We start from the raw sequence: 15504 nt of genomic DNA, 5'->3' as shown, positions 1-15504 counted from the left end.
CTTGAAATCATCCCAAGTCCTTACTTGGGTCCATGAAATACTGAAAAAAAGCTAAAAAAAGAGACCTAAAAATGGTGCGCAGTGCAAGGCCTCATAAATGGGCTAGATACAAGCATGCAGGGAATCCATCTGGGGATGAACAATATTTCCAACAGAGGACGTACCACCTTGTCAGGATGCAACCCTTGAGGACGTAGATGTTCGGAGCCCCGAGTATGATGATGATGGCAATCTCATCTCAGATGGGGATTTTCATTTTAAATCTAGTAAGGAGCCTTCTCCTAGTAGTAATGAGAGTGAGGCTGCCTAGTGGTAGATCCAATAGTTTGAACTCTAAGTGATGTATGAAGCCTGGTCCCTGGGCCATGAATCTTTTTGACCGTGTGGCATGTATGAATCTTTTTTATGTGTGCCCTCTTCAATGATGAATCAAGAATCTATTATCTACTCACTTTTTTTAATGTTCAATCATGCTTAATTTCTTTAAAAATTAATGGTTTAGAATCTACTATCTAAGGTCCTCTCTCTCTCTCTCTCTCTCTCTCTCTCTCTCTCTCTCTCTCTCTCTCATACATACATACATACATACATACATGTGTGTGTAACATAACAAATGCCTCTTAACACGCGTCTAACGTCTCTAAATAATACGAGTCTTTCAAGGCGCATACCATACCCGCCTCATACCAAACAACTCCAACGCCTCTAACAACCTTGATGAGCACCAAAAACAATGATTCTCATTGATACTAAGCCTTCGCAACTTGAGACAACTTCCTCCTAGTCTTGCCCTGCTTAACTTTTTGGTCAGGAGTGACATTGGGAGTGGTCTTGGTGGATCTAGAGCTAGGAACTCCAAAACTTTGCAATGAGGTGAACCCAAGAACGATGCTTTCTTGCCAATATTCAATGGCTTGGACATTGAGAGTGTTGGAAACATGGATCCTCCCACTTCCCGGGAGGTCACCCATCCCACTTGTTCCCGGGAGGTCACCCATCCCAGTTGTGTTCCTTGCCAAGATTCAAACCCAGTCTCACCACATGAGCTTGTTCTCTCTAGAAGTGTGGTATTTGTAGGCATACGCTCACTTATGGTAGTGCTACGTGTGAACAGGGCTTAACCAAGGGCACTTTTTCCCATGTGGTTTTTCCCCTTGGATATCAAGTGTGAAAGGACACTACCCATATGATTTTTGTACTTCTATATTCTCTCTCTCTCTCTCTCTCTCTCTCTCTCTCTCTCTCTCTCTCTCTCTCTCTATAGACACGTGAGCTTCTTCTCCCTGCACCTAACCCTAATCCACAGGATGCAATTGCTATGTGAGTCCACCAACAATTGGTATTAGAGCTCGGCTATCACTACGGATTTCCATCGCATGCGTCCGTCTATCGCTGCAATCCGTCAGCCAGCTTCCCGTCGAGCAATCCGTCCGGCGGTGCCTTCCGTCCGTCAACTTCGCCGCTGCTTCTATCGCCCATCGCCACCACATTCGGCCTCCCAGACCGGCGACACTAGTGCAAAGAGCTCCACTGCCGCCCCACCCACCAGCTATGCCGCCAACTGCACTCGCACCTCGCAGCCCCGCCGACTGTGCCAGCTCCGACCCATTCCACGCCACCGTCCCAACTCCGTCCGGCCTACAAAATCTCGACCGTCCCAGCTCCGTCCGGCTTGCTCTTTCCCGATCATGACCCAGGGCTTGCCAACTCCACGGCCTGGGCGCTCGGATCAAAGCAACTAGATCAATTGAAGGTATTCTTACTTCAAACAACAAAAACAAGAAAATTAAAAAAAAAGTTTTTGGCATTCTGGTGCAGGTTCAGCGAATTTTGGGGGTTTGGCAAAACTCCCCTTTGCAAATTGCAACAAGCACCATAAGTATTTAATGCAAAATTGCCAAAAATTGAACATGCTGCTTTGGTTGGAATTTGGGGGTTTTTCAAATTAAGTTCAAAATCAGTAAATTAAGCCTCTTCTAGAGGCAAAAATTTGGGGCTTTTGTGAAAATTGGGCGATTGACTACACATTGCAACAATTGCAGTGCATAAAAATTGGGGCTTTTCAGATTGGAGCATGTAATTGGGGATTACAACAGTGATTTGTCACATATGTATACACATTGTGTGTAATTGGATTTGGTGCAGGTTTATACTTGCTTCAAGTTGCAAGTAAAAATTTGAACAGGACATTTGGTTGCCTAGCAGTGCACATTGGTGTTTGGTTTGCCTGCAGGTGTATTTTGTCGACATGGCTCAAAATGCTACAGATGTATTTGGTGTGCTCACCCAGGAGCACGAGTTGGATGGATCAAACTACTCCCTCTGGAGTTTCATGATCCGTAATTTGCTAGTAGCCAAAGGGCTTTGGGGCATCGTGTGTGGTGACAACACACGCCCACTTACCATACAGCCAACAAAGAGCTCCTGAGGTAAAACCTGCTCCCACACAAGAGCAGAAGAGATGGGACTAGGGATGCACAGGCCATGTCCTTGATAGCCCTTTCAGTGAAAAGGACTATTATTCCACACATTCGGTCTTGCAAGACATCGAAGCTTGCATGGGACACATTGGAAGCAATGTATCAGGTACGCAACGAGGTAAGAGTTGCCTACTTGAAGAGGCAATTGGATCTTCTTTCTATGGGGTGACTCCATGTCAAATCATCTCACCAAAGTGAAAGATTTGCAGGAACAATTGCTCAACATTGACGAGTCTATCCCAGACAGACAGCTGGTCACCAACACTCTTCATTCTTTACCACCTTCCTACTTGGGCTTTCACACCTCTCTCCACCTCTCTATGAGAGGAGGTGGTGATCCCGTCACTTTTGAAGAGCTGGTGGGTTTACTCTTGCAAGAAGAGCAAACCTATCTAGCAACCGTGGTGGAGACAAGGCATTTAGAGCCAAGGATAAGGGTAAAGCAAAGAGCTTTAAGCATGGGGGACAACAGTCTAGTAAGGCTGTGGTCATGGACAGCCCTCTTCTGGTGGTGAAAAGTCTGACAAAGGGGATGCAAACAAGCCTAAAAAGAAGGGCAAATGTCACTACTGCCATAAGCCTAGCCACTACATCAATGAATGTAGAAAGCGGATTGCAAAAGAGAAAAAGAAAGATGCAGGCAATGCAGTAGCAGACTCTTCTGATGACAAAGCACAGCAATCGGCTAATGTAATTCAGGAAGAGCACTTTTCTGGTCTCCATAATCAAGTCCTGAATCTTGTCTTTATCTGTTGCTCTTCAGGGATTAGCCCAAGGATTAGCATGTCCATGTGCATGCACATGATAAATGGTCCATTCCTGCCCAAGTGTGGTGTGGATGGTCTTGAGCTAAGTTAAGTTGAGTGTGGAAAATGCCCATCTGATGACAACATGGGCTTTTCAATTCTCATCCTTACTACATTGTAATGTCCACAAGCATTCAATAGAGTGATGCATGTACCAAAATCTACTCCCATTTGCTTTTTTACTTTTGATTGGTCGGGTGAGGGAACATTATGACAAGCGATATGAACTGGCAATAACAATGCTCAAACTTTTTTTATGAAAGCACGAGGAGACTTGATCAATCTTTGACACTTGAAAGTGAAGTAGACAAATCTAAGGCTTTGAACCTAGTCATGTAAGTTGTTAAGGATTACATGGCAATGACCAAAAGTGTGCAGCGGAAAGCGTGAGACATAGGCACAAAGAGAAAGAAAACAAATCTGCATAATGAAGAAGAAGCAATGATACAATCAGCCCTGTGCAAGGGGTGGTTCCCGTAAGTGCGGTTAACTGCTTAAATATAGAAAAGGACTTATGCCTCAAGAGAAAAACATATGTGAAACGAGAGAGTCCTGATAGAGCGACCAGTATGAAGCTAAACTGCTTTCTGATATTGCTTGAATATAGAAAAGGCTTTAGACTTATGCCTCAAGAGAAAAACATATGTGAAACGAGAGAAATAATCAGTGAAGGTAATGAAATAACGATAGTGAGATTTGGAGGAAGGAAAATGTCCACAAATATCTGTATGAATGAGATCTAAAAGGGCATGTGAATGTGTAGAGGTAGAAATATGAAAAGGTTGTTAATGACTCTTGCCAAGAGCACAATACTCACAGATGCCCATATGAGGACGAGGTTTAAGATCCACACCTCTGACAAGATCACCATGATGAATATCAAGAAGCTTTGCAAAATATGAATGGACAAATCGATGATGCCATAACTTGCAATGAAGATCTCCTAGAGCAGTAACAACATTTACAACATCATCATTCAAAGAGAGCTCAAATAGATTACCAAACTCCCCTGAAGGAGGACACGGGCCTGGAAGCTCCTGTCAAGGTATGTACAAGTGAGAAAGAGCCTCGCCTTATATAGCTCTATAGCTCCTCAAGGAGCTAGCCGACTAGCTCTAGAAAAAGACCCACTTATGGACAAAATAAATGTGAGAAATGGGTGGCCAACCCTACAACCAAGGGCCTGAACATGAGGGAAAAAATATGGTGCTACCCGGGATAAATCTAGGCACCCCTGATACACAACTTGGGCACACTACCAAGAGATGAATAATGCTAACACCCCCTCTCAGATCCTGGTAGAGAAACCGGTCCAAGGAGCTGGAAAAGGAAACCTCCAAAGCAAGTCGAGAAAGTCAATCTACTCCCGCCTTTGCCACGTACTCCAAGAAACTTCTCCCGATCCAGAAGTCCAACAGAATCCAGAAAATGAACCACCAAATGTCCATATCTCCAACCCAATCTATATCACACTAGTCCACACAATGTGCTCCCTCGTCAGCCCAAGAAACGATGTCGTCTGACTCTACCTCCAAGAAAAAATCTGCTCCTTAGAGAACACCGCCAAACTATCTCCCTGTTGGCACCCCCTCTAGACACCCTAGAGGCCCACAATGTCTAGATCAGCCCTAGTACTCAAGCCTCCAACTCTGAGCTTGTTGAGCACCAATCTCCAGATACAAGGTTTCCGGATCTCCATGTATCCCTTGGTCCAAGAATGCCTCTCTATCCTGCTAACACTCCAAGTGGAAGAAACATACCTCCAGCACTGTAGCTGACAATCCTGCTTGCACCTGACCTTTGAAACCTGTATCCATAACTCGCCGTCGCATGATGGGACTACTACTCACACACCCCTATCGGTCACCCAATCACATGGCAACACCCCTTGAGCTCTTTGGTGTTAACTATGGCACTGAGCTCAAGAAAGCTCTCCTGCCAAAACCTGACACCCCCAGCTGGCAAGCTCCCAACCAACCAGTCACGTGTCCATGTGGAACCAACCATCCACAACTCATCATCACAAAGCACAATCTGATGTCAATCATCTGCTCCAAACTGCTGCTCCACTGGTACATACCTGTACCCAATGAACCTGTACACCTACCATGCATCCTGTTCCCATCCTGCAATTGAGCAAGTACCTGTGAACCTCGACAACAGCTTCGTCCTGTGCATGAATGCCGATATCAACCTATACACCAAGCTCCCAAATCAATGCTCATCCTAGGGATGAAGACTCCTATGCTTGTACCCTGTAATCCAGAAGGCCATCTGCCTGGGGAATAGGAGTGGCTCAAGTAACCACATCCCCCTCTCAAGGTGAACACCCTGAGAACCTAAAGGAAACACCTGTACACCAACAAAACTATGCTGAACTGGCACAAACTCATAGACCCCCTCTGTTGTTGAGAAAGGACTGTCTTCCACGCACACCTCAAGGATGTGAATCCAAGTGTGCACCCATGAATCTGAAAACTCTGACAAAGCAAAGATTGGCAAAGTAAGGGCTCAAGGCCATGTGGGAAGGCACCATTCCTGAAAAGAACACCTACCTCCACTGCCTCCAGAAACGCAGATGAGATAATGCAAAAAACGCTGCTGAACAGCCGGCAGCACATGTACCAAGAAGAAGAGAGGGAAGAGGGAAGCACAGCACCTTCAGCACCTCCTCTGGGGGAAAACGCAGCCACAGGTATCTCCCCTGCTTGCTGCCCCATCTCTGCAGAAAACGCAGCCACAGGTATCTCCTCTGCTTGCTGCCCCATCTTTGCAGAAAATGCAGCCAAAGGTATCTCCCCTGCTTGCTGCCCCAACTCTGAAGAAAACACAGCCAAAGGTATCTCCCCTGCTTGCTGCCCCAACTCTGCAGAAAACGCAGCCAAAGGTATCTCCTTTAGCCGCCTAGACAAGGCCAAAACAGTCCCTCCTCCTCTGCAACCAGCACTATAGAAAAACGCAGAAATCCTTCTCTCTCAGAAAAAACGCCAAAACACCTTCTGTAGAAGAGCCTCAACCCGGTGCTTTGATACCATGTCAAAAGTGCGCAGCAGAAAGCATGAGACATAGGCACCTAGAGAAAGGAAACAAATCTGCATAATGAAGAAGAAGCAATGATACAATCAGCCCTGTCCAAGGGGTGGTCCCCGTAAGTGCGGGCATGGTGAGCAACTCTCCTGAGGGAGGACCCGGGCCTGGAAGCCCCTGTCAAGGTATGTACAAGTGAGAAAGAGCCTGGCCTTATATAACTTTGTAGCTCCTCAAGGAGCTGGCCGACTGGCTCTAGAAAAAGACCCACTACTGGACAAAATAAATATGTGAGAAATGGGTGGCCAACCCTACAACCAAGGGCCTGAACATTAGGGAAAAAATATGGTGCTGCCTGGGATAAATCAGGAGATGAATAATGCTAACACTTAGATCATCACCTGCCCATCATATAGGCAGGACATTGAATGGGGGAAATCCCCTACTCAAGACATAGGGGCGGGGACTTGGATGGGTGAGATCCCCTGTCCAAGATGTATGGGCAGTGGCCATGCTCTATCCAGTAGTATGTAAACACCCGGACAAGCAACTCCATAAAAGTGCATGATCTCAAACTCTTACAACCACCTGTAATCATTGATGGTATTTTGATCAGTTTTTGCCCATGAGTTCTCCAGAGAATGTATGTTGACAAGTCACAAGACTAAATAGTAATTCATTCAGAAAACCTTCCTTCCCAGATGAATTATTATGTTATGTATACATCATTACCAATTTCAGGAAACAAAACTCCAACCACTTCTTAAGGGCAACTGAGACTTAGATGCACCAACCAAGTTTCAAAAACACACAAGAGTTGGAAAAACAATTCACACGCCCATAAGAAAAGATCACACCAACCCATTTTCTTTTGGCTTTTAACTCTCTTGATAATTATGCAACTCCTTGGGAGCTAAACTTCTTGTTTTGCCACTCTGTGTCACCTTGTCTAGTCAGAACATGTGATTGCATTATCAATGGTGAACCACATACCTGGTCAACATTAACATGTATGGGTATGTGCACACGCACACACACACCCACATGGAAAGTTCAACTTGCAAGAATTTGACAAGTAAAAACTAGAGGAGGAGCTACTTACAGCAAGTTTTCCTAGTCCTTTCTCTGTGAATATTTACTATTAGCTGATTCGTAAGCTGGCTTGTTGTTTGATCTGCAGAAAGGCTAGCAGGTGAAAACCTAGATACACTATATTGATGACAAAAAAGAATCAGTTTGCAAGCAAATGTGTGAAAATAGTTATGATTCACCACAGTGAGTCTAGAAAACAAGTGAAAGTTTGACTCACTGGCTCTGGTTCTGGCTCCTTCTCGGACTGTTTCGTTGGTAGCGTAAGCATGACGTCAAAAGCGGCAGACATTTCCCCTCTAGCCTTCTGAAAACCTAGGGCTCTAGGTTTCTCCTTGAAGAAGATCTCAAAGATCTCTTCATAGTCAGCTTTGACAGCAATGCAATCCTCTCTTCTGCAATACTGCGAGGTACAGTGTTTCTGGTGCGGGGCCTGCAAGATGGCAAGGGCGATGGCGATCGGTGAAGTGTCCACACCTGTTGTAGTGACAAAAAGCCTCTTGCCTTCTGCTATTTTCTTGCAGAGGTGAGGGGGGAAAGACACAGTGCCTTTGTTAGGGACCTCAAAGGAGACACCATCAGGGTTCTCTGTGAGGAGCTTTTCAAACTCGGCATCAGATAGGGTTTCAAAGGCAAGCCGAGTGGTATGGTAAAGGAAGAGCAGGAAGAACTTCCTGAGGGCAACATACTCTCTCTGAGCTCCTTCAACAAAGGCTGCGGTGAGCTTCTGAAGATCTGAAATGATGGCAGCTCTCTCTTCAACAACCTCTGATTCTTTCTGTTTGATGAGGGCTTCGAGTCTGGCTGTGGGCATGGAACTGTCACCTGCGTCTAGTCTGTTTTTTTGAATGCGGACATCATTACAGAGGATGCGGAAGTCTGCTAACCTGGACTCCATGCGGCGGATCCTGTTGTCCGTCTGCTTCCAGTCTGGGTGCAGGCGCATGCGCACATAAGGACCCGGCTGCGGCAGAGAAGAGAGGTCGAAGTGGCGCTTGAACACCTGATACACTGTTTTGCAGCCCCTGCGTGAAGTCGAAGCCCTAAGAAGAGCTTCCATTGCTGACAGCTTTCACTCAAAATGGAGAACCAAAACCCCGGCCTAGGGCTTATGCTATATAGCAAAGCCTATATTATATTCAACCACTTACATTTTTTAAACGTGTGCTTCGGTAGGAGTGTTTTGTTGGACAAAAATTAAAGCAAAGTTAATCAAAATAGGCCACCAACATCAAGTTTTGTGGCGCATTAATTAATTTAATGCTTCACATTGAAGGTTGTAATAAGTTTTGGACTGTTTTCTCATCCTTCTATAATCGCTTTGTGGAAAGAAATAAGCCAAAAATCTTTCTATTTCTCTTATTTCAAGAAACTTCTATCTTAGGCACATGGTGTGCATGCAAATCCCTCTCGACATCTCTCTCTCTTCTCCTCGGAACCTCATTCTTCCCCTCTCTATTTTGAGCCAGGCATCCACAGGGAGTGCCAAGACGAAGCTAGCGCAGGTAGTCTCCCTCTCTAGAGGGCGCAATGAAGCATTAGACGAGGAGGAAAACCAACGAGGTTGATCAACAATGGTGGAGGGGATATGATGGAACGAGGAGGAAGAAGAAGTGAGCAAGGTAAAGCGGGTAGGATTGAAGGAGGAGGAGCAATCGGGTAGGATTGAAGGAGGAGCAGTCGTGTGTCTGACTCCATGCATGTAGACAATCGTCTCTCTGCATACAGGTAGACGAACAAAGATAGGGGGAAGCAGGAGGTAGCTCAAAGCTGTTGGGGCTCCCTAGTATGAGCCGGATGAGAGGGTTTACTAAGGCTTTATCTTGGGTATTAAATAAAGCCTGCGTAAAAGTGTAATATAAATAGTGCACCAGAGTTCTCATGTATCAATAGCACAAAAAGAATTCGTAGAAACTTCAAAATAACCATTATAAAAGCTATTTCTAGATATTCAATAATACCACCTCTCAAAACCTCAAGAAAAACTTGACACAAACACACACAAGACGGACGAGAGAAAGGAAGAGGAAGGGGAGGGTTGGGGTGGTGTATCAACACTGCATAAAAGGGGTAAAATTCCCCTCCAATAAGAGGAATGTTTCTTATATTGTGTGCTAGATGCAACCACATGGGCTCTCCCATAGGACTATGACATTTGACACAAGTAGAAAAAGAAAACTACAAAGAACAATCTGAAGGCTAACTTTATTGATCGAGTCTTAAACATGCCAAAATATCATGTTTAGAGTGTTTGATCTCTTTTAGCTTCTCTATTATTCTAGGATCATTGCCCTCTCAACTTGAAAGTATGTAGTAAACAACTTTCATTGACAATGTATGCCTTCAAACTCATTACATAACGAAAACCAAACAAATGTAGCCCAAACAACAACATGAAAAATGATCATCTTACAAACTTTGACAACACAATGTATTTAAATAAAGTTGATATACAAAGAAACAAGAAAACTCAATAGAACTAACGATGTGTCAACATGTAGATACATAGCATACATGTAGATACATAGCATACATGCAAAGAAACGAACCAAGCAATACATACACACAATAGCATGCATACATTATACATAGTACTTTAGTACTTATGTTGGGTTTTCACTTATCTTTTAGAGCCTTCTTTTGAGAGAGAAGAAGAAGAAAATTTCAACCTTCCATCTCTGTGTGTGTGTGTGTGTTATCCATTACTGTGTGAGTGTATGTGCTTGCAAGAGCTCAAGCTCTCTCTTCTCCCCTAATCTTTTCATAGTATCAGAGCGTCGTTCAAGCTAAGGAGTTGAACGGCAAGCAAAGGAAGCGATACATGGGTCAGAGCATCATCGTCTCTTTCCCTTCTTGTTTAGGTACGACACCCCTGGAGTAGAGCTACACATCTTCGATTAAGGAGCTATCTTTGCATGCGCGTGGAGGTGCCTGTGCGGTGCCTAATACTTAGTACTTTAGTTTTGCGACCAAATTCGTGTTTTGGGCACGTTTCGCGGCCTCTGTTCGGCCACTACAAGGTGTGTTTTTGGGCAGTTTCAAGAAGTTCTAGTTAAGAACTGTCTCTACTCGAAACCTGGTTATTATAGTGCAACAGTGCATTTTGGGAGTGCAAGCAGTGTTTACACATGTATTGCTAATCTTGGGTGTATGTACATGTACTCTGTCACATTTGGTGACATACAGGTTGTGCAAAAGTATCGCTATGATAATCACATAAGATATTGTTGTGTTACAGGTTGCATACAAAATTGTCTGTTTGTAGGTTTCTAGTTGTTGTGACGGACTCAATCAGATTGTTAGTGAGAACAAAAATAACTTCCATGCTTGGAAGATTAGAATGACCAATTTCCTGATAGGTAAAGGATTTTGGGACTATGTCAAAGCAGAAAATAAGAAGCCTCCAGAGTTTACCGGAAGAGAATACCACTCCAGCACATTTAAAGGTAATCAAGGATTGGAACCAAGGTTCAAGGAAAGTCATGCATTGGCTTTCAATCAATGACACAGAGACACAATGATAGGACACATACGCATAGTTGTATGGTAGAACCTGGTGCAGAGGTTCTAGATTAACATAAAGGTAAGGAAACTGTAGCTAAAACAAGCCTACATACTGTGGAGAAGAAAAGCATGTCTATCAATGAGTATGCTTTAAAGATCAAGGGCATTGTTGAATCCCTTGGGTCTATCAATGTATCAGTGGAAGATGATGATTTAGTGAGCGTATGTCTGGATGGGCTTGACAAAGAGTACAAGCCATTCAAGACCTCCATTGCAGTTAGGGAGAATGTTCCCAACTTTTGAGACTTAGTGTCTATGCTGATCATAGAAGAAAAGTCCCTAGGTGAGGACTCTTCTTCACAAAACAAGAACACAACCGAAAGTAGAGGCATAGGTAGAGGTCGTTGGTCAAGGCCAAGGTGGTGGCCGACATGGAAACAACAATTATAGACAACAATAGTCCAATGATTCATAGCAACAACAGCAATCATACACAGGTGGAAGAGGCCAGCCTCAAGGCAGGGAAAGCCAAAGAGGCCGTGTCAATTAGAACAAACGACAATTAGGAACAAGTTCCAAAGATTGCTATTATTGTGGCAAACCAAGTCTTTTTTTTTTGCAGAATGTGACAAGAAGCAGAGTGACATGAAGAATGGAAAGTGTAGCAGAACAATTATGTATCTTCAAGCAAGCAGGCTGAGATAAATATGAGCATTCATTTTTTATGCAACACATGGTAAATATAGTGACTACAAATGTATCCACAAATGTGGATGATGTATGGTATGTGGACTCGGAAGCCTCTAATCACATGACCTATCCATGGTGAGTGGTTTAGAGATGTGAACAACTTGGAAAAGCCAAGTTATGTAAAGATAGGGAATGACACATCTCATCCTATTGCTCATATTGTGAATGTGCCATTAGCTATACACAATGGCAAGATAAAGTACTTGTCTGATGTACCTCATGTGCCCAACATCACAAAGAACCTAGTTTCTGTTGGGCAGATGATTGAGTGGGGTTTACAGATATGCTTCAAACCTGATGGCTGCTATATAGAGGACTTCAACAACAAATGTTGTTTGGTTGCAAAGGGCAAGAGAGTGGGCAGAATGTTTACTTTGGATGTAAGCACGCTTGAGATCAAAGCTGCTATGTTTGCACAAGGTGCAGGTGTTGTGGCCGATATAGATATTTGGCATAAATATATTGGTCATGTAAATGAGCAGCAATTGAAGTCTATGCATAATTATGAAATTGTTATAGGTTTGCTAAAGTTTAAGGTGGATGGAATGTATAAGGTTTGTAAAGCATGTCAATTTGGGAAACAAACAAAGAATGTTTCCACATGACAGAAATGTAAGCAAAAGAGTACTTGATGTGGTGCACTCAAATGTTTGGGGACCAACAAAGACGGCAATAATAGGAGGATGTTGCTATTATGGTTCTTTCATTGATGATGACCATACAAGGAAGGTGTGGGTATACTTCATGAAAGAGAAAAGCAAAGTCTTTAGTCACTTTCAGAATTTCATAATGTTAAGCTGAAAAACAAACAAGTTTGTAGATTAAGTGCCTGAGGTCAGATGAAGGGGGATAATATTTCTCCAATGAGTTGAATGCATATTTGGAAAAGCATGGAATTCATAAGCAATTTACATGTAGGTACACTCCGCAACAAAATGGTGTTGCTGAGAGGAAGAACATGCACATTACAAAAGTTGCTCATGCATCAATGGTTGAGAAGAGCATGCCTCATCATAATTAGGCTGAAGCAATTTTGCAATGACTGTAGTTTATATTATGAATAAGACCCCCACAACAGCAGTACTGCATGGTATGACTCCATAGTTTTTCACACCTCAAAGTTTTTGGATGCATGGCATATGCACGTATTCCTGATGAGCTATGCAGTAAGCTGAATTAAAGGGCTTAAAATTGTGTTTTCATTGGTTACTCCCTTCTTGAACAAAAGGGGTACAGATGTTATAAGCCTATTATACGAGAGATGAGGGTGAGTAGGGATGTTGTATTTGATGAGACGAGCAGTTGGTAAGCTCAAATAAAAGAATTAATTGGGGCTAATGCACAAGAAAGGTGGGTGCACAAAATATAAGTCAATAATCAAAATCATTAAGTGGACCGATAGAGTCTTTTAGCAGTGGGTCTGTTGATAGACCACGGAGTGGCAGGCTGCATCACAATGTCAGTCCTGAAGATTCATCAGGTGCATCATGTAAATGCAAAGAGAAGGTCGATGAGCCCCTTGGTTTTCCAGGCATTTTATCAAGGCATTCATTTGTTGATGGAGAGTCTATAGGCTCGGAGAAGAGCCTCGACATGGAGTTTAGGATTCCAGTTATCATGACACCTGGTGTAAGAAAGACTAAGGTAGCAGCCATCGCGAGGACACCAAGGACAGATCTAGGACCATTTAGGTCAAATAGGGTGAAAACCCCTATTCAGAGATTGATGTATGATGGTTATGTAACTCACCATTATACATACATAACAAAGGTTATGCAGGATATTGAACCCACATGTTTTGAGGATGTTGTTGGGCATACGAATTGGGATATAGCCATGGATAAAGAAATGGTTGCATTGGATGCAAATAAGACATGGGAATTGGTACCTTTGCCTGAGGGTAAAAAGGCCATTGGATGTAAGTGGGTATACAAAGTGAAGCACAACTCATATGGAAGCATTAGCAGGTACAATGCTAGATTGGTTGCTAAGGGTTATGCTCAGCCATTCAGGCATTGATTATGAGGAGACATTCAGCCTTGTTGCTAAGATGGCAACCGTAAGAGCTATAATTGCAGTGGTTGCATCAAAAGGTTGGGTCTTACAATAGATGGATGTAAAGAATGTATTCTTCATGGTGAGTTACAATAAGACGTGTATTTGGACCAGCCACCTAGTTATAAGGATTTGAGTCACCCAGATTATGTGTGTAGACTACATTAAGCCTTGTATGGTCTGAAACAGGCACCAAGAGCATAGCATGACAAAATTGTAGAGTATCTTATCACCATTAGCTTTAATATGGTAGATAGCAGATCATTCACTCTATATGTGAAAGAGTGACAAGGAGATTGTCGTCATTACCATTTATGTGGATGACTTGATTGTTGGGGGTGCCAATGAGCTGGAAGTTAAGCGCGTGAAGGGTCTCCTCAAGAAGAAGTTTGACATGAAAGATTTGGACAAGCTGAGACACTTTCTTGGCATTGAGGTCATCTTAAAACACTTGAGGGCATATGTGATGAAAAATAGGTAGAGGGAGAGGAGACACACACACACAGGAGCAAACCCTAATGTATATTGCAAACCCTAACCATAGAGGGAAGCCATCTCCCTTCTCTCACAATGCATAAAGCCATAATCCATAATACACACTCACACTATGTGTTGTCTCCACACACTACGAACCCTAGCTAATGTCCACACAATATGACCAGCTGGATGCGGTCATTTATGTCTCACACATGCTGCTACCTAACATGTCAGCACATAGTGCAGCTGGCACACGCTGACATCAAGCTTGAATCTCAACAGCCCCTCTCAAGCTCATGATGTACTGCCATAGATGAAGATGTAGATGAGCTTGGGCTATCAAAGCTCTCAACACTCCCCCTCAAACTCATCCCACGTACTCCCAACATAGTACGGAAGTACTCAAACTTCTCCCTGCTAAGTGGCTTTGTAAAGATGTCGGCCACCTGCTCTTCAGTCTTTACATACTGTAAATCCACTGTACCATCCAGCACTTTCTCTCTGACAAAGTGATAGTGGACCTCTATGTGTTTGGTCCGCGTATGAAAAACTAGATTCTTGGCCAACTGTATGCTGCTCATGTTGTCACAATGAATGGCAACCTTGCCATCAATAGGCTCACCCAAATCAGCCAAGAGATTCTTTAACCAAACTCCTTCACATGTAGCAATGGCTGCACCCATGTATTCAGCCTCTGTACTAGATAAAGCAACAGTAGGTTGCTTCTTGCTACTCCAACTCACCACGGCACTTCCAAGTGTAAAGGCATAACCACTAGTAGACCTCCTGTCATACGAGCTACCTGCCCAATCTGTGTCTGTGTAGCCATGTATATCCAAGCCTTTACCATGCTCATAAAGAAGACCATAATGTGCAGTGGTCTTTACATATTGCATAGTGCGTCTCACTGCATCCAAATGAGGTTTTCTGGGGCTCTACATAAATTGGCTTACTAGCCCCACAGCATAACTCAGATCCGGGCGTGTGATAGTCATGTAAATAAGGCTTCCAACCATCTTTCTATACATAGATGGATCGTCCAACTCTTCATCAAAATCAGCCCTTAGCTTTACATTATGCTCCAAAGGTGTACTCATTGGCTTACACCCTGTCATCCCATATTTTGCCAACATATCCAATGCATATTGGCGTTGCACTAACCATGTACCTGCATGGCCTTTGATCACTTCAATCCCAAGAAAATATCTTAATTCACCCAAGTCTTTCATGTCGAATTGCTCACTCAATGCCTTCTTGACATGCATAACATCTGTAGCATGATCTCCTGTGACAATCAAGTCATCCACATAGATGAC

The 15504-nt window shown here is 43.5% G+C and overlaps 1 protein-coding gene across 2 annotated transcripts in view; it reads right to left on the bottom strand.

The window, feature by feature from the left end:
- Positions 1-8517, bottom strand: part of LOC147613285 (uncharacterized) — a 57048-nt gene extending 48531 nt beyond the window's left edge. Inside the window, exons 1-3 of one of the 2 annotated variants that reach the window (XR_015263392.1) lie at positions 7623-8517; positions 7416-7487; positions 7175-7306 (exon numbers count right to left, since the gene is read on the bottom strand). Coding sequence is in view for 1 of the 2 variants with exons in the window: in XM_086782566.1 (XP_086638692.1) it covers positions 7455-7487; positions 7623-8462 (873 nt within the window). In the remaining variant the exon portion in view is untranslated. The remainder of the gene's footprint in view (positions 1-7174; positions 7307-7415; positions 7488-7622) is intronic. The other variant, XM_086782566.1, reaches the window with a different exon arrangement.
- Between the last annotated feature and the right edge of the window lie 6987 nt (positions 8518-15504).

Source organism: Cibotium barometz, chromosome 44 (assembly GCF_041138505.1).
Source record: "Cibotium barometz isolate CiBa-2024 chromosome 44, ASM4113850v1, whole genome shotgun sequence".
In the NCBI taxonomy this organism is placed as follows: domain Eukaryota; kingdom Viridiplantae; phylum Streptophyta; class Polypodiopsida; order Cyatheales; family Cibotiaceae; genus Cibotium; species Cibotium barometz.
This window is presented reverse-complemented; position numbering and strand designations above follow the sequence as displayed.